This window comes from Aquarana catesbeiana, linkage group LG09 (genome assembly GCF_042186555.1).
Source record: "Aquarana catesbeiana isolate 2022-GZ linkage group LG09, ASM4218655v1, whole genome shotgun sequence".
Classification (NCBI taxonomy): domain Eukaryota; kingdom Metazoa; phylum Chordata; class Amphibia; order Anura; family Ranidae; genus Aquarana; species Aquarana catesbeiana.
Genome location: NC_133332.1, coordinates 34571716 through 34592690, shown reverse-complemented (window position 1 = coordinate 34592690; position 20975 = coordinate 34571716). Strand labels below are relative to the sequence as shown.

General features: G+C 46.1%; 1 protein-coding gene across 3 annotated transcripts in view; it reads right to left on the bottom strand.

Annotated features, from left to right (window-relative positions):
- LOC141107498 (major histocompatibility complex class I-related gene protein-like) overlaps positions 1–20975 on the bottom strand; it is a 90199-nt gene that overhangs the window by 42787 nt on the left and 26437 nt on the right. Inside the window, exon 1 of one of the 3 annotated variants that reach the window (XM_073598270.1) lies at positions 3710–4426. The exons of the other annotated variants lie outside the window; for them this stretch is intronic. Within the exon in view, the coding sequence (XP_073454371.1) occupies positions 3710–3755 (46 nt within the window). The 5' untranslated portion in view covers positions 3756–4426. Of the gene's footprint in view, positions 1–3709; positions 4427–20975 lie in introns of those variants that run through there. 3 annotated transcript variants of the gene reach the window in all.

The following is a 20975-nucleotide window of genomic DNA, read 5'->3' as shown; positions in this document are numbered from 1 at the left end:
AATGCTTCCCCAATTTCCCAATGGCGCTATTTACATCCGGCGAAATCGAAGTCATGAAATGCTCGTAGCTTCCGGTTTCTTAGGCCATAGAGATGTTTGGAGCCACTCTGGTCTCTGATCAGCTCTATGGTCAGCTGGCTGAATCACCGGCTGCATTCTCAGGTTCCCTGTTGAGACAGGAGAGCCAGAGAAAAACACGGAAGACGGTGGGGGGGGGCATTCCCTCCCACGGCTTGTAAAAGCTGTCTAGAGGCTAATTAGCCGCTAGGATTGCTTTTACATGAAAGCCGACCGCTGGCTGCAAAGAATGATACCAAGATGATACCTAAACCTGCAGGCATCATTCTGATATAACCACTCAAAGTCGTGAATGGCGTACCTGAAGACAAAAAAATGGTTAACAATAAAGCACAGTAAACGGTAAAGTATAAATAATTACATACCTGAAAAGCAAACATGATAAAACATAACAACAATAAAACATTGCAGAATAGAATACAGTAAAAAAGAGCAGAACAATAGAGAGAGAGAATAGAGAGAGAGAGAACAATAAAACGACAACTATTTTTTTTTATTTTATATATTTATTTTTTTTTACACTTTTTTTGTAACTAACTTTTATAACTGTAACCGGTTCCAGGTTCGGGTCTCTCAAAATGCGATGGCATCTTGGGAGACCCTGTGAAAGTGTGCCTAGTCTGTGCAATGCTGTACGCTACGCTAATACTCAACTAGTGAATGGTAGCGTTCAAAACATTCACCAATGCAAAGACCAGGATTGTCAGGACAGGAGGGACAATAATAGCGGGTGTCACGCCTATATCCATGTTTGCTGCAGACACAACATCTTTTTTGGGGGGTTCGCTAGGTAGGGGTACTCGGGAGGACATAAAAATGCCTCTCATGCAGCCGACTGCATTTGGTTGGGGATGTGAATGGGGAAAGTACGGGCGCTGCAGAAGCGGTGGGTTCCCAATTAGGATTGGCGAATGCAGCAGGAAGGGCATTATGGGCACGACGGGCCTGTGTTTGTCTTTTTGGTGGCAGCGGGACACTACTTGTGCTTGCCACCTCACCAGCTTGAACTGCACTTATGGGACTCGCCACGTCACCAAGTGTTACTGCAGTGCTGGTTTGACTACGACCGGGGTGTACTACGCCGCTGGTGCTTGCCAGTTCCCCAAAACGCTACCAAAAAAACTGTTAGCGATCGCAGGGATCAGGCCTGACTCTGCGAACGCTGCAGTTATGCGTTTAGAGTTTTGTAAGTGACAGTGATCGATCGATACTGCACTTGGGTGGGCTGGGCCGGGCCGGGCGGAGGGGCAAAACGCAGGTGCTAGCAGGTATCTGGGCTGATCCCGCTAACACTGCATGTTTGGGAACCCTAAACTGCTGGTGACGCTAGTATAGATCTGATCGGATCAGATATTGATGCGATCAGATACTATACCACTAAGGGAGGTGTACGGTGCATGCGTGGGTGTTAGCGGTACTGGCGCTAACCTGACGCTGCCTGGGGCTGGTGCTTGCCAGTTCACCAAAATGCTACCAAAAAAACTGTTAGCGATTGCAGGGATCAGGCCTGACTCTGCGAACGCTGCAGTTATGCATTTAGTGTTCTGTAAGTGACAGTGATCGATCGATACTGCACTTGGGTGGGCAGGGCTGGGCCGGGCGGAGGGGCAAAACGCAGGTGCTAGCAGGTATCTGGGCTGATCCCGCTAACACTGCGTTTTTGGGAACCCTAAACTGCTGGGGACGCTAGTATAGATCTGATCGGATCAGATATTGATCCGATCAGATACTATACCACTAAGGGAGGCGCATGCTGCATGCGTGGGTGTTAGCGGTACTGGCGCTAATCTGACGCTGCCTGGGGTGACGCATATCACCGCCGGGCGATTAGGGGGCTAAACCTTTATTCGGTAATAAACGGCGGGTGCCCTGGCACTATAAAAAATAAACAAACTAACCAGCGTCAACCGTAACGGTTATACGGTGATCAGTGGTGAAAGGGTCAACTAGGGGGCAATCAAGGGGTTAAAACATTTATTAGATAGTATATGGGGGTCCCTGACGCTATAAAACGCTGACGGCGAACCTAAATATTTACCTCACTAACTAGCGTCACCAGCGACACTAATACAGCGATCAGAAAAATGATCGCTTAGCAACACTGGTGACGGGGGGTCATCAAGGGGTTAAAACTTTATTAGAGGGGTTAGGGGGGTACCCTAGACCTACAGGGGGGTAACAGTAACTGTGCTAACACAGTAACTGTCACAAACTGACATCTAGCAGTAATCAGAAAAAAAAAAAAAAACTGCTGGTGTCAGTTTGTGACAGGGGGGGTGATTGGGGGGATCGGGGGGCGATCGGGGGGGGGATCGGGGTGTTTTGTATGCCTGGCATGTTCTACTGTGTGTGTGTGTTGTGCACTCACATACCTGTCTTCTCTCCTCGGGCCGGAACGGAAACTACCGAGCCGAGGAGAGATGACATCACTTCCTTTGCTGCTGTTTAGCATACAGCAGCAAAGGAGTGTTCCCATTGGCCGGCGGCGATCACGAGGGGGGTGCCACGAACGGATGGCCTCCCCCTCGTCTCCGATCGCCGGGGAACAAAACGGGACCGCCTCGGGCACTGGGGGGGGGGGTCCGAATGGACCCCCCACCTGCGGGAGGCAAATCACGTACATGTACGTGATTTTGCCTGCCTGTGCCGCCTTGCCGACGTACATCGGCGTGAGGCGGTCCTTAAGTGGTTAAAATAATGAAGGAGTGGCTTCACAACAACTCCGTGACTGTTCTTGAATGGCCCAGCCAGAGCCCTGACTTAAACCCAATTGAGCATCTCTGGAGAGACCTAAAAATGGATGTCCACCAACGTTTACCATCCAACCTGACAGAACTGGAGAGGATCTGCAAGGAGGAATGGCAGAGGATCCCCAAATCCAGGTGTGAAAAACTTGTTGCATCTTTCCCAAAAAGACTCATGGCTGTATTAGATCAAAAGGGTGCTTCTACTAAATACTGAGCAAAGGGTCTGAATACTTAGGACCATGTGATATTTCAGTTTTTCTTTTTTAATAAATCTGCAAAAATGTCAACAATTCTGTGTTTTTCTGTCAATATGGGGTGCTGTGTGTACATTAATGAGGAAAAAATGAGCTTAAATGATTTTAGCAAATGGCTGCAATATAACAAAGAGTGAAAAATGTAAGGGGGTCTGAATACTTTCTGTCCCCACTGTATCTTCACCAATATCATTTTTCTTTCCTGTAAATGGATCTTATTTCAGATTTCATCTCTCCGACCTGCAAAAATTCAACAATTGCTGTGCGCCATGAGAACTTAAATTGGAACTTTAGTCAGAAAATGAATCCCTGCTAGATTACTTCATGCTGGCACCTTTTGCATGTATAGTTATGTAAAACATTAACAATAAGTCAGGGGCGTAACTAGAAATCACAGGGCCCCATAGAAAAATGTTGTATGGGCCCCATCTCACCCAGGGACGGATCCAGAGTCTAGTCTCGGGAGGGGCACTGCCAGAAAATACGTTTTTTTCGGGGCAATTTATCAGAGAAATGGCTGATGTTGGCGCTTCAATCATCACGGTACCATGGTTATTATAGTGGCAGGATGATTGAAACAAATTATTTCTATTATTAAATTGTTATAGAAAATGAAATAGTTCAACTCACCATAATGCAAAATCAGTGGGAGTCCTGAGTGTGTATCTTGCCACATCGCCTGCCTCCAGATGCAGATTGTCACTTGTCACATGTTGCAAATTATCACTTGCCACGTCACCTGCCACAAGTTGCAGATTGTCCACTTGCCACGTCACCTGCCACAAGTTGCGGATTGTCACTTGCCATGTCACCTGCCACAAGTTGCAAATTGTCCACTATCATCTGCCACACATTGCTGATTGTCCACTTGCCACGTCACCTGCCACAAGTTGTGGATTGTCACTTGCCACGTCACCTGTCACACATTGCGGATTGTTCACTTGCCACGTCACCTGCCACAAGTTGCGGATTGTCACTTGCCACGTCACTTGCCACAAGCTGCGGATTGTCACTAGCCACGTCACCTGCCAGAAGTTGCGGATTGTCACTTGCCACATCACCTGCCCAAAACTGCAGATTGTCACTTGCCATGTCACCTGCCACATGTTGCAAATTGTCCACTATCACCTGCCATACATTGCTGATTGTCCACTTGCCACGTCATCTGCCACAAGTTGTGGATTGTCACTTGCCACAAGTTGCAGATAGTCACTTTCCTGCTAAGGTGGGGAATGGGGATTGTCATTTCCTTTGTCCCAGTCTGAGTCAGGCAGCAGAGAGATGATTTAATCTCTCTGCTGCCTGCACAGTGAGTGATGGCGGAACTGACAGGATGCTGGGCAGTGAGAGATTATGTCATCTCTCTGCCACCCACTGATCGGCCAGTCCACCCACCGAGCCTCTCAGCTGGCAGCTTCCCATCCATCCCTCCCCCCGCCGAGCCTCCCAGCTGGCAGCTTCCTGTACATCCCTCCCCCCGGCCGAGCCTCCCAGCTGGCAGCTTCCTGTACATCCCTCCCCCCGGCCGAGCCTCCCAGCTGGCAGCTTCCCATCCATCCCTCCCTCCCAGCTGAGCCACCCAACTGAGTCCACTCACACAGTCAGTGTGACTGTACGAGCGCCGAGCGGGTGAGCCGCCGGGCAGCTCAGCGGCTCACCCGCCGCCCACTCACACGCCGACTCGCCAGGCCCTACTCGGCTGCAGGCCCCATAGCACCCGCGTGAGTCGCTATGGGCGGTAGTTCCGCCACTGCAATAAGTGTCTATACTGTTTAAAATCCAGTAACACACTCTCTCACCCTGCTCTGCACATGCTCAGTTGCTCTCCTTTTTTAGGTACTGACAAATTTGTAGAGGCCGATCTGCTGACAGCCTTTAAGCAGAATAAAACCCTCCTATCCTTTTACAGCCAAGGAAATCTGCTTCTGTTTGATCTGTAACTGCCATGATGTTGCACATTGATCAGTTATGACGCCGGTCATTTGATTGTTTGACAGTTTGGTTAAGGACACAAGCAAATGTGACAGTTAGTAATCATGGCATTCCAGGAATTTAACTGTTTTTTGAAGCCGTTACATCAATGGGTTTAGTTCCGCTTTATGATTTACTGCTGTTCTGGCGGCTCAGTGCTTCAGCAAAATGGTAGCCTCTGTCAAGAAGAGGCGGGAGCAATGCTGGAGGCAATTTACAGCACACACTGATTTTGGTAGCATAACTATTAATGTGGAATGTATGTTTCTTGCTAAGGACATTATTTTTTATCAAGTTGTTATGGGTAAAATTCAGCTTTAAAAGTGACAGTGAATGGGTGCAACACATGGGTACTACCCCCAGATATGAGCAGGTTATTTACCAGCATAGGGGTTGTCAGGCTACATTTAAAAGTGCCTGAGGTGGCTGGCTGGATATTCCTGGCTTAGCTCCAGCAGACCTAGTCATTGATAGTAGCCATTAGCTGATGGTGTGAGCTGGCAGTTTGTTCAGAAGGATTAGGTTCACCTTTGGAACATATTACATGTTATATCTATTGTGTGGGGGGCACCAGAAGACACCATCAGTTTAGGTTTGGGACTGCTGGAAAAAACATATTCAATCTCTTTATCTTCAATAAGCTATTGCTGGAGGTTTCTTTAGGGCTCCTCTGCGACCTCTCTCCATAGCTTAAAGGCTAAGTTCACCTTTTTTTCTCTCAAAATTCCAGCTCCCCTATGTACCAATATAGCATTAATGTACTTCTTTTATAAAACAGCTTTCCATTTATTCTACACATGCTTACCTCACTGTCTTCATGGATGTTTAAAAACACTGCTCCATTACTTATGCCTTACTCCTTGAACAGACTTTAGGTCATGACACAGGAAGGAGTTGACCAGCTGAGGGTAGATGATGCAAGGTGTGTGCTAATGATTATCTGGTCAACTCCTTCCTGTGTCATGACCTAAGGTCTGTCCAGGAAGTAAGGCAGAAGTAATAGAGCAGGGTTTGTAGCCTCCCTGACGGTAATCCAGAGTGTGGCTCGGGGTTAAATTTCAGTCCCATTAGCGGTAACCCCAAGCCACACTCGGGATTACATTGCAGGATCCTGGTGCGGCGTTACTTACCTTGTCCCCAGGATCCTGCAATGTCCCCCAACGGTGTCCGTGGGCTCTGTCTCCTCCGAAGCCTCTCCGTGCCAGGCTCAGTTCCCTGCGAGCATCGGGGGCAGAGCCTGGCGGCAAATTCAAAAAAATTTACAAACCATAACACATACAGTACTGTAATCTTAAAGATTACAGTACTGTATGAAATTATTTCACATCCCTTTTGTCCCCAGTGCTTTGGCCCATGCCCTGCATGCAGTTTTATATGATATATACTGTTCTTTCTGCCTGGAAACTGGAGATTGTCCATAGCAACCAAAAAGGGTCCCTTTATGTCAAAAGTGGCTTTAGACCAGCTAGAAAACAGCGATAGTAAATTAGAACACTTGCAGCATTGAGCGATAGTGAATCGTGGGGAAATGTATTTTATTATATATATTTTTTTGTTAATTATTTATATTTATTTATTATATTATAATTTATGATTTTGTGTTTCAAACTTTATCATACCCGGGATATCTACTAGACTCTTGTTTGGACAGATTTAAGTGTGTTATTGTTAAGAATTACAGACCTACAATATAAAACGCCAAATTTCCATGCAAAATAATTGTACCACTTTCAGCACCTAAAATCCGAAATAATCATACCGCCAGGGAGGTTAACCGCTTGCAAAGTATGAACAGCGATCTGTCATCTTCCCTAGTCAGTCCCCTCCCCCTTCAGTTAGAACACACATTAGGGAACACAATTAACCCCTTGATCACTGCCTATTGTTAACCCCTTCACTGCCAGTGACATCTTTACAGTAATCAATGCATTGCACTGATAGCACTGATGGCTATATTAATGCCAGTGGTCCCAAAAATGAGTCAAAATTGTCCGATGTGTCCGCCATAAAGTCGCAGTCACGATAAATATCGCAGATCGCCGCCATTACTAGTAAAAAAAATAATAATAAAAATGCTATAAATCTATCCCCTATTTTGTAGACGCTATAACTTTTGCGCAAACCAATCAATATACGCTTATTGCAATTTTTTTACCAAAAAATATGTCAAAGAATACATATCGGCATAAACTGAGAAAAAATAGCTTTGTTTAAAAAAAAAAAAGTCAATATTTATTATAGCAAAAATACAAAATATTGTGTTTTTTTCAAAATTGTCGCTCTTTTTTTGTTTATAGTGCAAAAAATAAAAACCACAGAGATGATCAAATATCACCAAAAGAAACCTCTATTTCGACTGTTACAACCCTGGCAAACTGACAACACTAGAAATCTCAAGAGACATTGCCATGCTCTTGAACGACTGTGGCGTAAAACCAAATGCCTGCAAGACTTCACCCTATATAAATCTGCCCTTCTAAAATACAATTCCTGCCTCCATGTTGCCAAACAAGCCTACTTTGTCTCTCTTATTAATTCCCTGTCATCCAGTCCCTGTCGGCTCTTCTCAACCTTTAACTCTCTGCTTCATCCCCCACCCCCTCTACCCACTAACTCACTCACTGCCCAAGAGATTGCAAATCACTTCAATGACAAGATCGATGCAATTCGTGAGGACATCTCCACTGTGCGTACGTCTTCCCCACCCAACATACTTTGCCTAGCAGCACATTCAACACTCTCCTCTTTTGAATTGGCTACTACTGAAGAGGTTACAAAACCTTTCTCGGATGCCGACTTAACCAATTGTCCCTTGGATCCTGTTCCCTCACAACTACTACGGTCACCCTCTTCTTCTATCCTATGCTCCATCACCCACATCTTCAATCTCTCCCTCTCTAGTGGCATCTTCCCGTCCCTTCTAAAACATGCGCAGATCACTCCCATACTTAAAAAGCCCTCACTGGACCCTACCAACCTGAACAACTTAAGACCCATCTCATTGCTCCCATTCACCTCTAAACTTCTAGGACGCTTAGTCCACAACCGTCTTAGCTCCTACCTCAGCGAAAATAACCTTCTTGACCCCTTACAGTCTATCTTTCGCTCGCAGCACTCCACGGAAACTGCCTTACTAAAACTCACTAATGATTTATTAACTGCTAAAACCAACAGCCAGTACTCCATACTCCTACTACTTGACCTCTCTGCGGCCTTTGATACTGTTGACCACCCGCTCCTTCTCAATAAACTACATTCCCTTGGCCTCCGAGATTCTGCTCTATCCTGGTTCTCTGACTAATTATCACAGCGCTCCTTCAGTGTCACCTACAACTCTGTCTCCTCCTCTCCATTGCCCCTTTCTGTGGGGGTCCCACAAGGCTCGGTTCTTGGACCCCTTCTCTTCTCTATCTACACCTCCTCCCTTGGTCACTTAATAACCGCCCACGGCTTCCAATACCACTTATACGCTGATGACACTGAAATCTATCTGTCTACTCCTTACCTCACTCCTTCAGTCTCCTCTCGCATTACTAACTTACTAACTGACATATCAGCATGGATGTCGCATCACTTCCTTAAACTAAAACTGAGCTATTAATATTCCCCCCCGCCCGTGCCCCCCTCCATGACTTTTCCATCAAAATCAACAATGCAACCATCAGTCCCTCCCCTCACGCCAGGGTACTAGGTGTAATCCTAGACTCTGACTTGTCATTTCAGCCTCAAATCCAATCATTGTTTAAAGTTTGTAGAATTCACCTCCATAACATCTCTAAAATTTGCCCCTTTTTAACAAATGAAACCACCAAGCTCCTCATTCACTCCCTTGTTATCTCTCGCCTTGACTATTGCAACTCCCTTCTCATTGGCCTACCTCTCCATAGGCTCCTTTCCTCTTCAGTCTATCATGAATGCTGCTGCCAGACTTATCCACCTTACCAACCGCTCAGTGTCTGCCAACCCTCTACTCCAATCCCTACACTGGCTCCCAATCACCCAGCGAATTAAATTCAAAATACTAACGACAACATACAAAGCCATTCACAACTCTGCCCCGAGCTACATCACCAATCTTGTCTCCAAATATCACCCAAATCGACCTCTCCGCTCTTCTCAAGACCTCCTGCTTTCAAGCTCTCTCATCTCCTCCTCCCATGCTCGTCTCCAGGATTTCTCCAGAGCCTCTCCCATCCTCTGGAACTCGCTACCTCCATCTATCCGGCTATCCCCTACTCTTGCTACCTTCAGGCGATCCCTGAAAACTCATCTCTTCAGGAAAGCCTATCACGTCTCCAACTAATCTCCTACCACTTCCAACAGCTCATTCCCCACAGTTACAACCTTTTGTACCACCTGCTCCATTAGATTGTAAGCTCTTCTGAGCAGGGCCCTTTCTTGTATGTTATTGTATTATAACTGTATTGTCTCCCTCTTATATTGTAAAGCGCTGCGTAAACTGTAGGCGCTATATAAATCCTGTATAATAATAATATTTGTGGGGAAAAAAAGGACGTCAATTTTGTTTGGGTACAACGTTGCATGACTGAGCAATTGTCAGTTAAAGCAACGCAGTGCCAAATCGCAAAAAGTGCTCTGGTCAGGAAGGGGGTAAAATCTTCCGGGGGTGAAGTGGTTAAACAGCCATAATGCCAGTGAAGTAAGCCTGTGTAGAATAAATGAAAGCTGTTTTATTTTTGCAAAATATGTACATTAATGCTATATTGGTACATAGGGGAGCTAGAATTTAGAAAACACAAGTGAACAAAGTTGAACTTTAAATACACTTTAAATACAAATAGTCACACAATGTCTATGGCCATTATTTTGCTTTTTTCTTTAGTTTTGCAAATAAAGCAGGGAAGCGTGAGGAGTGAGGACTGACATCCATTTTTTGGCTGTCTTTGTTCCATTAGAAAGCCTTCTAATTCCAGAGACACAGCAGGAAGTCAGAGGAAATAACTCCAATGTGAAGGAAAACTGCAACTTCACTGGAAGATTTCCGGTCACATCCTGTTTCATTGCAACTGTTATACTGTGGATTTGCCATCACTTTGTGTGCTGTTAATAAGGATAAAGAGAAATAGTATATCTTCCCAGTGAGGCCATGTACAAAAAAATAGTGGCTTCAACTTTCACCTGCTCTATCCAAAACTACAAAAAATACAAATAAACAAAAAATGCTATAGATAACCTCCCTGGCAGTATTCCCGAGTCTGGCTTAGGGTGAAATTTCAGTACCAAAAGCGGTAACCCCGAGCCAGACTCGGGATCGCATCGCAGGATCCAGGAAGAGCTTGCTTACCTTGTCCCCAGGATCCTGCGATGTCTCCCCGCAGTGTGAGCGGCTCGTCCTCTGCTCAATTCATCATGGTGCCGAGCTCCGTTCCCTGCGAGCATTGCGACGCACGGGGTGACGGAGAACGGCGCCAAATTCAAAAAGTTAAACACACACAATACATACAGTATAATATAATCTTACAGATTACATTATTGTATGAATTTATTTCACATCCCTTTTGTCCCTAGTGGTTTGTCCAGTGCCCTGCATGTAGTTTTATATTATAAAAACTGTTCTTTCTGCCTGGAAACTGGAGATTGTCCATAGCAACCAAAACCGTCCCTTTACATCAAAAGCAGGTTGAGACCAGCTAGAAAACAGCGATAATAAATTAGAATCACTCGCAGAATTGAGCGATAGCGATTTGTGGGGAGATCCATCATTAAACACTGAAAAGTAACAACAGCGACAATTCTGCAAATGAGCAAATTTCAGTGTTTTTGATTTGATTACATTATTGAATAATTTTTATTATTATTATATTTATTATTTGGTATAATTATTTATAGTTATTTATTATATTATAATTTATGATTTTGTTTTTCAAACTTTATCATACCCGGGATGTCTACTAGACTCTGGTTTGGACAGATTTAAGTGAATTATTCCTAAGAATTACAGGCCTACAATATAAAACGCCACATTTCCATGCAAAATAACTGTACCACTTTCAGCACCTAAAATCTGAAATAATCATACCGCTAGGGAGGTTAAAGTGGTTCTAAAGACTCAAGGTTTTTTTTACCTTAATGCATTCTATGCCTGTGCAGCAGCCCCTCAACCTTCCCCCCAATAATTATCAGTGATGTGCATGAGAGCCTCAGCTCTCTGGGGACTCTCCATCCTCATTGGTTGAGACATTGGCTCCCACTGCTGTCAATCACAGCCAGTGAGCCAATGAGGAGAGACAGGGGCGAGTCTAAATGGCGGCTCGGTTTGTGAATGGACACGCAGAGCAGCAGCTCAGGAGAGAGCCTGCTTTGGTGCCCCCACACCAAGCTGCAGGAACACCAGCAAAGGTACCAGGAAGAGGAAGATCGGGGCTTCGCTGTGAAAAACCACTGTGCAGAGCAGGTAAGTATGACATATTTGCCCCTAAACTCCCCTGCATGTTAGCCTTTGTGTCAACACCGGATGCACCACTTAGATCCTGGATTTAGTATCAGCAATGCTGAAGGCTCAATACAATCCCATCGCTGCATATTCAGGATACAAATAATGCAGCGTGCCCCTGGGAGACAGCAATACACTGGATCTAAGTGTTGGCCCTCCTCCCTCTAATGGCTGCTCCCTTAATTAGGAATATTGTTTACATGCCCCTGCTGAGATATTTAGCTATATCTAATATACTTTCTTACTGCTGATTGAACTTTCTCATGCTACCGTGACTTGCATGATTTTGCATTCCAGTTTAAGATAGAGAGACATATTCCCTTCTCTGTCTCATCTGTGAACCTTGGCCGTGCCCTGAGGAAGCCTAACGGTGAAACGCGTAGACATACAAGAGCTCACTGCACAATAATCATAGATGCTATATGCTCCAATTGTCATTGTTTTTTAGATATTGTGTTTTTCAATAAATGTATATTTTTTATACTGCTATATCTTCTCCACTGTTCCTTAGCCTAAAAAAGTCCACCTCCCTGGTAATACTCAGTACTACCTTATCTTGTATACTTCTTCTTTAAAAGGCTCCTCTGTCCTCCACTCATTACCTGTATTAATGGCACCTGTTTGAACTTGTTATCACTATAAAAGACACCTGTCCACAACCTCAAACAGTCACACTCCAAACTCCACTATGGTGAAGACCAAAGAGCTGTCGAAGGACACCAGAATCAAAATTGTAAACCTGTACCAGGCTGGGAAGACTGAATCTGCAATAGGCAAGCAGCTTGGTGTGAAGAAATTAACTGTGGGAGCAATAATTAGAAAATTGAAGACATACAAGACCACTGATAATCTCCCTCGATCTGGGGCTCCACGCAAGATCTCACCCCGTGGGGTCAAAATGATCACAAGTACGGTGAGCAAAAATCCCAGAACCAAATGGGGGGACCTAGTGAATGACCTGCAGAGAGCTGGGACCAACGTAACAAAGGCTACCATCAGTAACACACTACGCAGCCAGGGACTCAGATCCTGCAGTGCCAGACGTGTCCCCCTGCTTAGGCCAGTACATGTCCGGGCCCATCTGAGGTTTGCTAGAGAGCACTTGGATGATCCAGAAGAGGATTGGGAGAATGTCATATGGTCAGATGAAACCAAAGTAGAACTGTTTGGTAGAAACACAACTCGTCATGTTTGGAGGAGAGAGAATGCTGAGTTGCAACCAAAGAACACCATACCTATTGTGAAGCATGGGGTTGGCATGGGGTTGGCAACATCATGCTTTGGGACTGTTTCTTTGCAAAGGGAACAGGACGACTGATCCGTGTACATGAAAGAATGAATGGGGCCATGTTACATAGTTACATAGTAGGTGAGGTTGAAAAAAGACACACGTCCATCAAGTCCAACCTATGTGTGTGATTATGTGTCAGTATTGTGTATCGTGAGATTTTGAGTGCAAACCTCCTCCCATCAGCAAGGGCATTGAAGATGAAACGTGGCTGGGTCTTTCAGCATGACAATGATCCCAAACACACTGCCCGGGCAACGAAGGAGTGGCTTCGTAAGAAGCATTTGAAGGTCCTGGAGTGGCCTAGCCAGTCTCAAGATCTCAGCCCCATAGAAAACCTTTGGAGGGAGTTGAAAGTCCGTGTTTTTATTGACACTTCTTCCCCCAGGTGAATGGGTAGGGGTACCATGTACCCCATACTCATTCACATAGGGTGGGGGGCCGGGATCTGGGGGCCCCCTTATTAAAGGGGGCTCCCGGATTTCGATAAGCCCCCCACCCGCAGACCCCGACAGCCAACGGCCAGGGTTGTCGGGAAGAGGCCCTTGTCCTCATCAACATGGGGACAAGGTGCTTTGGGGTGGGGGGCCGCAGGGCTCCCCCCATCCCCAAAGCACCACCCCATGTTGAGGGCATGCGGCCTGGTATGGTTCAGGAGGGGGGCCGCCCGCCTGTCCTCACCCCTTTCCTGACCAACTGGGCTGCGTGCTCAGATAAGGGTCTGGTATGGATTTTGGGGAGGATCCCACACTGTTTTTTCGGCGTAGGGGGTTCCTCTCAAAATACATACCAGACCTAAGGGCCTGGTATGCCCCTGGGGGGAACCCACACCATTTTTTATTTAAAAATTTGGCGTGGAGTTCCCCTCAAGATTCATACCAAACAGTGCCGGGCATTGGCGGGGATCCAAGTCGGATCACCGTGCTTGTCGCTCATTGGGAAAGGAAAAATCATTTTTCCTTTCCCGATGAGCAGTTTGGCACTGTTATCCGCAGCTGACACAGTGCACTGCAGTGACCATTATGGCTTGCTTGACTGTAAATTGTAATAATGTCCTTTATAACAAGACATCTTTCTAAATGCTTGTAGCTCCCTCAAATGCCAGGGCCCATAGTCAGTGGGTAGGAGGTTTGCCCCTAGACCTCTTCAAAGGCCTCTGTCCTGGTTGGGTCTGTCACACTATCTGTAAGGGGGCAATTCTTCCCAAAAACCACAAGTGAAGGAGCAATCTTCCGACTGATCATCACACTAATGTTTCGTCAGTTGTAGATATAGTCATTTTTTAGCAGGGGTTCCCTGAGACCGGAAAGGTATTTCAAGGGTTTTACTGTGTTGAAAAGGTTGAGAAAGGCTGTTCTATGCACTGGAAAGGGGGATATAAAAACAACACCAGAACTGAACCTATAGTTTAAATTATCTAAATACATGTCAAGTGCAATCAAACAAAAGCCATTCAAAGCCTTACATTTGGATTTTATTAGAAAGCAGCCACAGCGTCAGTAGAAAAGTCTGTCCCCTTGCCAGCATGCTGCAGAGTGGAACCCTAATGCCGCGTACACACGGTCGGACTTTACGGCGGACTTTGCCCGGCGGATTTTTCGACGTACTTTCCGACGGACTTTGTGAATGAACGGACTTGCCTACACACAATCCACCAAAGTCCGTCGAATTCGTACGTGATGACGTACGACCGGACTAAAACAAGGAAGTTCATAGCCAGTAGCCAATAGCTGCCCTAGCGTGCCTTTTTGTCCGTCGAACTAGCATACAGACGAGCGGACTTTTCGACCGGACTCGATTTCAACGGATAAATTTTAAACAAGTTTAAAATCTAAGTCCGTCCAACTTTTGAGAAAACAAAGTCCGCTGGAGCCCACACACATCGAATTGTCCGACGAAATCCAGTCCGCCGGGCAAAGTCCGCCGTAAAGTCCGCTCGTGTGTACGCGGCATTACCCTCATAGTGGAAGCAGTGGTGTCTCTGCTGAGGTCTGACACCATACCTCCCAACCGTCTGAGATGGGAATGAGGGACACCTATTTTCAAAAGTATTTAGGCATAGGACACCCCTCTGACACGCCCACTCTTAATGTAGCATTGTACAAAAAGTGTTTGGTTAAACCCACAAGTGCTTTTTTTACCACTACTATTACTTTATGCTGGCTTTTGGAATTTACAAATGCAAAAATTTAGAAATTGGATGAAAGGTTTAGCACTGGGAAATACTTTTTGATATAAGTAGTGCATTTTATATACAACTATATACAATGCCTTGAAAAAGTATTCATACCCCTTGAAATTTTCCACATTTTGTCATGTTGCAACCAAAAACGTAAATGTATTTTATTGGGATTTTATAAAATAGACTGACACAAAGTGGCACATAATTGTGAAGTGGAAGAAAAATGATAAATGGTTTTCAATATTATTTACAAATAAATATGTGAAAAGTGTGGCGTGCATTTGTATTCAGCCCCCTTTACTCTGATACCCCTAACTAAAATCTAGTGGAACTACACTGACCAAATTTTAAACGCAACACTTTTTTGTGTTTGCCCCTATTTATCATGAGCTGAACTCAAAGATCTACAACTTTTTCTATGTACACAAAAGGCCCATTTCTCTCAAATATTATTCACAAATTTGTCTAAATCCGTGTTAGTGAGCACTTCTCCTTTGCTGACATAATCCATCCTCCTCACAGGTGTGGCATATCAAGATGCTGGTTAGACAGCATGATTATTGCACAGGTGTGCCTTAGGCTGGCCACAATAAAAGGCCACTCTAAAATGTACAGTTTTATCACACAACACAATGCCACCGATGTCACAAGTTTAGAGGGAGCGTGCAATTGGCAGGATGACTGCAGGAATGTCCACCAGAGCTGTTGCCCTTGAATTGAATGTTCATTTCTCTACTATAAGCCGCCTCCAAAGGCGTTTCAGAGAATTTAGCCGTACATCCAACCGGCCTCACAACCGCAGACCACATGTAACCACTCCAGCCCAGGACCTCCACATCCAGCAGCTTCACCTCCAAGATCATCTGAGACCAGCCACCCAGACAGCTGCTGCAACAATCGGTTTGCAAAGAATTTCTGCACAAACTGTCATAAACCGTCTCAGGGAAGCTCATCTGCATGCTCATCGTCCTCATGGGGGTCTTGACCTGACTGCAGTTAGTCGTCGTAACTGACTTGAGTGGGCAAATGCTCAAATTCTATGGCGTCTGGCACTTTGGAGAGGTGTTGTCTTCACGGATGAATCATGGTTTTCACTGTACAGGGCAGATGGCACACAGCGTGTATGCCGTTGTGTGGATGAGCAGTTTGCTGATGTCAATGTTGTGGATCAAATGGCCCATGGTGGTGGTGGGGTTATGGCAGGGCCGCCATCAGGGGAGTACAGCCCATACACCTGTAAGGGGCCCCGGCATCCCTAGAGGCCCGAGCGGGAACCGCTTCTTTGTGTACTTTCCCTCTATATCTTCTGTGACAGACGTTGGCTGCTTATCACAGCAGCACACCTAGCCGATGGAGCGGGGCTCCTCCATTCTGACCAGGGGCAGACTGAGGGCCCGGGGTAAGTGGGTGGGGGGGTACACTTGCCACTGTGGGGCAGCAGCTTCTAAATACATACACTGTGCCGGGGTTCTGTCGATAGAACACCGGCGGTGTATGTATTTAGAATCTCCAAAGCTCCTCCTGTCCCTGTGAGATCTCTGACTCAACTCCCCCCCTCCTCCGATCACCAGTGCGGTGTGCTGAGGGGGGCGGAGCTCCCTGTAACTACTGCTGGTTGGGATGTCTGCTCACACTACAGGGAGGAGGTGAGAGGAGTTTTTTTTACCGAGTAAAGTCTCCTTGGAAGCTGCCAAAGTTTCTTTAGGATTTGTCTTGTAGGTATTGCATCAATAAGGAGACACAGAGGATGAAGAGACAGAGAGTGTGACAGATGTCTCCCAAGCTAGCACACAGCCCTATCTATATAACATCCCCAATCTCTATGTCCAGATAATGTGAATGTCATTTTTGACCATTCATGTAACCCTGTGTGTATGTGGTGAGTTTACACCTCTAATTGTACAGACTCAGAGCTTGGATAACACAGGGTTACATAAATTGTCATAAATTAATTTCACATTGTCTGGACATACAGAGTGCTAGGTGCTGGATTATATAGATATATATATATATTTACATCTTATAACAGGACAATGTTTTCTTTGAGTACCAATTTTGTATTATATAACTTGTATATATATTAGTAGATGAGCACAATAGGTTTTTTTTTTTATTATTATTATAAACATCCCTATCTGACCACATCTCAGCCACCTACTCCCCCCAGCTTGCATCACCCCGAGACCACTTCATATATCCAGCTGTAGGACATCACTCGGACCCTTATCTACCCAACATCACTCCCTGGTCACCCCAGACTGCCATTAAAATAAATCCTTCCCCATTCTGCCACTGTCATACCCTCCACACTCCTCTCCTCTACATACTGGAGGAATTACACTGGACTGGATCTGGGCTGTACTGACGGCACAGAAGGAAAAGAAGGACTACAGAGGGAGGACACTGTGAGAGAGGACCGACATAGAGGTCAGATGAGACTGGAGAAGGATGACATTGGATGGAGGAGGAGGACCTAGAATGGAGGAAGAGGAGGACATGGGATGTCAAAGATGGGACTGCAAAAAGAGGACATGGGATGGGAGACAAGGGACTGGAGAAGGAGGAGGACATGGGATGGAGGAGATGGGACTGGAGAAGGAAAAGGACATGGGATGAAGCAGATGGGACTGGAGAAGGAAGAGGACATGGGATGAAGGAGATGGGACTGGAGAAGGAAGAAGACATGGGATGGAGCAGGAGGACATGGTATGGGGGAGAAGGTACTAGAAACGGAAGAGGAGCACATGGGATGGAGAAGGAGGAGGACATGGGATGGAGGAGATGCCACTGGAGAAGGAAGAGGACATGGGATGGGGAGAAGGGACAGGAAGAGGAGCACATGGGAGTGGTGGAGATGGAGATGGCACTGGAGAAGGGAGAGGACATGGGATGAGGGAGAAGGGACAGGAAGAGGAGCACATGGGATGGAGGAGGACATGGAAGTGGAGGAGAAATAGGACACGGGATGGAGGTTATATTGGGTTGTAAGAGTATTAAAATAAAAGTGGGTGCACTGAAGGACTTGGCGGGATGGCCAGTGGGTGGATTCGGTGGGACAGCCAGTGGGCGGGCCTTGAGGAATGTTTGTGGTCAGGCCCAGGGGGGCCCAGACCTAAAGCTGCGTAAGGGGCCCCAAAATTTATGATGGCTGCCCTGGGTTATGGTATGGGCAGGAGTATGCTATGGATAACAAACACAGGTGCATTTTATTGATGGCATTTTGAGTACACAGAGATACCGTCATGAGATCCTGAGGCCCATTGTTGTGCCATTCATCCACGACCATCACCTCATGTTGCAGCATGATAATACACAGCCCCATGTTGCAAGGATCTGTACACAATTCCTAGAAGCTGAAAACATCCTAGTTCTTGCATAGCCAGCATACTCACTGGACATGTCACCCATTGAGCATGTTTGGGATGCTCTGGATCGACATATAAGACAGCGTGTTCCAGTTCCTGCCAATATCCAGCAACTTCGCACAGCCATTGAAGAAGAATGGACCAACATTCCACAGGCCACAATCAACAACCTGATCAACTCTATGCGAAGGAGATGTGCTGAGTCAAATGGTGGTCACACCAGATACTGACTGGTTTTTGGACTCCCCTGACCCCCCCCTTTTATTTTGGCCAGCCTAAAGCACACCTGTGCAATAATCATGCTGTCTAATCAGCATCTTGATATGCCACACTTGTGAGGTGGATGGATTATCTCGGCAAAGGAGAAGTGCTCACTAACACAGATTTAGACAGATTTGTGAACAATATTTGAGAAAAAAAGGGCCTTTTGTGTACATAGAAAAATTTATAGATCTTTGAGTTCAGCTCATGATAAATAGGGGAAACACAAGTGTCGCATTTATAATTTTTCTCAGTGTAATTGCCTTCAGAAGTGACCTAATTAGTAAATAGAGTCCAACTTAATCTCAGTAAAAAAAACAGCTGTTATGTGAAGCCCTCAGAGGTTTGTTAGAGCACCTTAGGGAACAATCAGCATCATGAAGGCCAAGGAACGTACCAGACAGGTCAGTGATAAATTTGTGGAGCAGGGTTAGGTTATAAAAAAAATATCCCAAGCTTTGAACATCTCACGGAGCACTGTTCAATCCATCATCTGAAAATGGAAAGACTATGACACAACTGCACACCTACCAAGACATGGCCATCCACCTAAACTGACAGACCGGGCAAGCAGAGCATTAATCAGAGAAGCAGCCAAAAGACCCATGGTAACTTTGGAGAAGCTGTAGAGATCCACAGCTCAGGTGGGGGAATCTGTTCACAGGACAACTATTATGCCACGTACACACGAGCGGACTTTCCGGCATACTTGGTCCGGCGGACTAGAGTCCGCCGAACAATCCGACCGTGTGTAGGCTCCGGCAGACTTTTCCGGTGGACTTTTTCCCAAAAGCCCACCGGACCTAGATTTGAAACATGTTTTAAATCTTTCCGTCGGACTCAGTTTCTGGCGGAAGGTCCGCTCGTCTGTGTGCTGGTCCAACGGAAAGCCCGCTCGTCTGTATGCTGGTCCAACGGACCAGATACGACGCAAGGGCAGGGTATTGCATTTCGCGCTCCCTGCAATAGGAAAAACTAATTTTATCGGCAAGATTGACATCTTGCAAACCCCGTTGTGGGTCATACCAGGCCCTTAGGTCTAGTATGGATTATAAAGGGAAGCCCCTACGCCAGGGTTGTCGGGAAGAGGCCCTTGTCCTCATCAACACGGGGACAAGGTGCTTTGGGGTGGTGGGGCCCAGCAGGGCGCCATCTCCCCCAAAGCACCAACCCCCCATGTTGCGGCCTGGTATGGTTCAGGAGGGGGGGCGCTCGCTCGTCTCCACCCCCTCTCCTGACTGGCCGGGCTGCATGCTCGGATCGGGGTCTGGTATGGATTGTAGGGGGGACCCCACGCCGTTTTTTCGGCGTAAGGGCTTCCCTTTATAATCTATACTAGACCTAAGGGCCTGGTATGACCCACGACGGGGTTTGCAAGATGTCAATCTCGCCAATAAAAGCGGCAAGATTGACTTCCTTTTCTAGTCCCGTCGCACCTGATTCACGTTCAAAATGAATGGACATGTCCATGTGTGGGCAAGTCCGTTCATTCTGAAAGTCCGCCGTAACTCCAGCGAAAGTCCGTCGTAAAGACGGGCGGACTTAGCCCGCCGGAAAGTCCAGTCGTGTGTGGGCAAGTCCGTCCTTTTTAAAGTCCGGCGCACCTGGTGGACAAAGTCCATCGGAAAGTGTGCCGGACCAAGTATGCCAGAAAGTCCAATCGTGTGTACGCGGCATTAGTCGTGCACTCAACAAATCTGGCCTTTATGGAAGAGTGGCAAGAAGAATGCCATTGTTGAAAAAAAAGTCATAAGTCCCATTTGCAGTTTGTGAGAAGCCATGTGGGGCACACAGCAAACATGTGAAAGAAGGTGCTTTGGTCAGATGAGACCAAAATGTATCTTTTTGGCCCCAAAAGCAAAATACTATGTGGTTGATTTACTAAAGAAAAATCGACTGTGCACTTTGCAAAGTGCAGTTGCACTCTGCAAGAGCAGTTGCTCCAGAGCTTAGTATAGAGCAGAAGCTCTGTTGACTTCTATCATCCAATCATGTGCAAGCAAAAATGCAGTTTTTTTAATTTTCCTTGCACGTGATTGGGTATTCTTTGCAAAGTGAAGGTTTATCTCATTTACTAAGCTCTGGAGCAACTGCTCTTGCAGAGTGCAACTGCACTTTGCAAAGTGCACAGTTGATTTGTCTTTAGTAAAACAACCCCCATGTGTGGCAAAAAACTAACACTGCATATCACCCTGAACACACCATCCCCACTGTGAAACATGGTAGTGGCAGCATCATGCTGTGGGGATGCTTTTCTTCAGCAGGGACAGGGAAGCTGGTCAGAGTTGGTGGGAAGATGAATGGAGCCAAATACAGGGCAATTTTAGAAGAAAACCTGTTAGAGCTGCTAAAGACTTGAGACTGGGGTGGAGGTT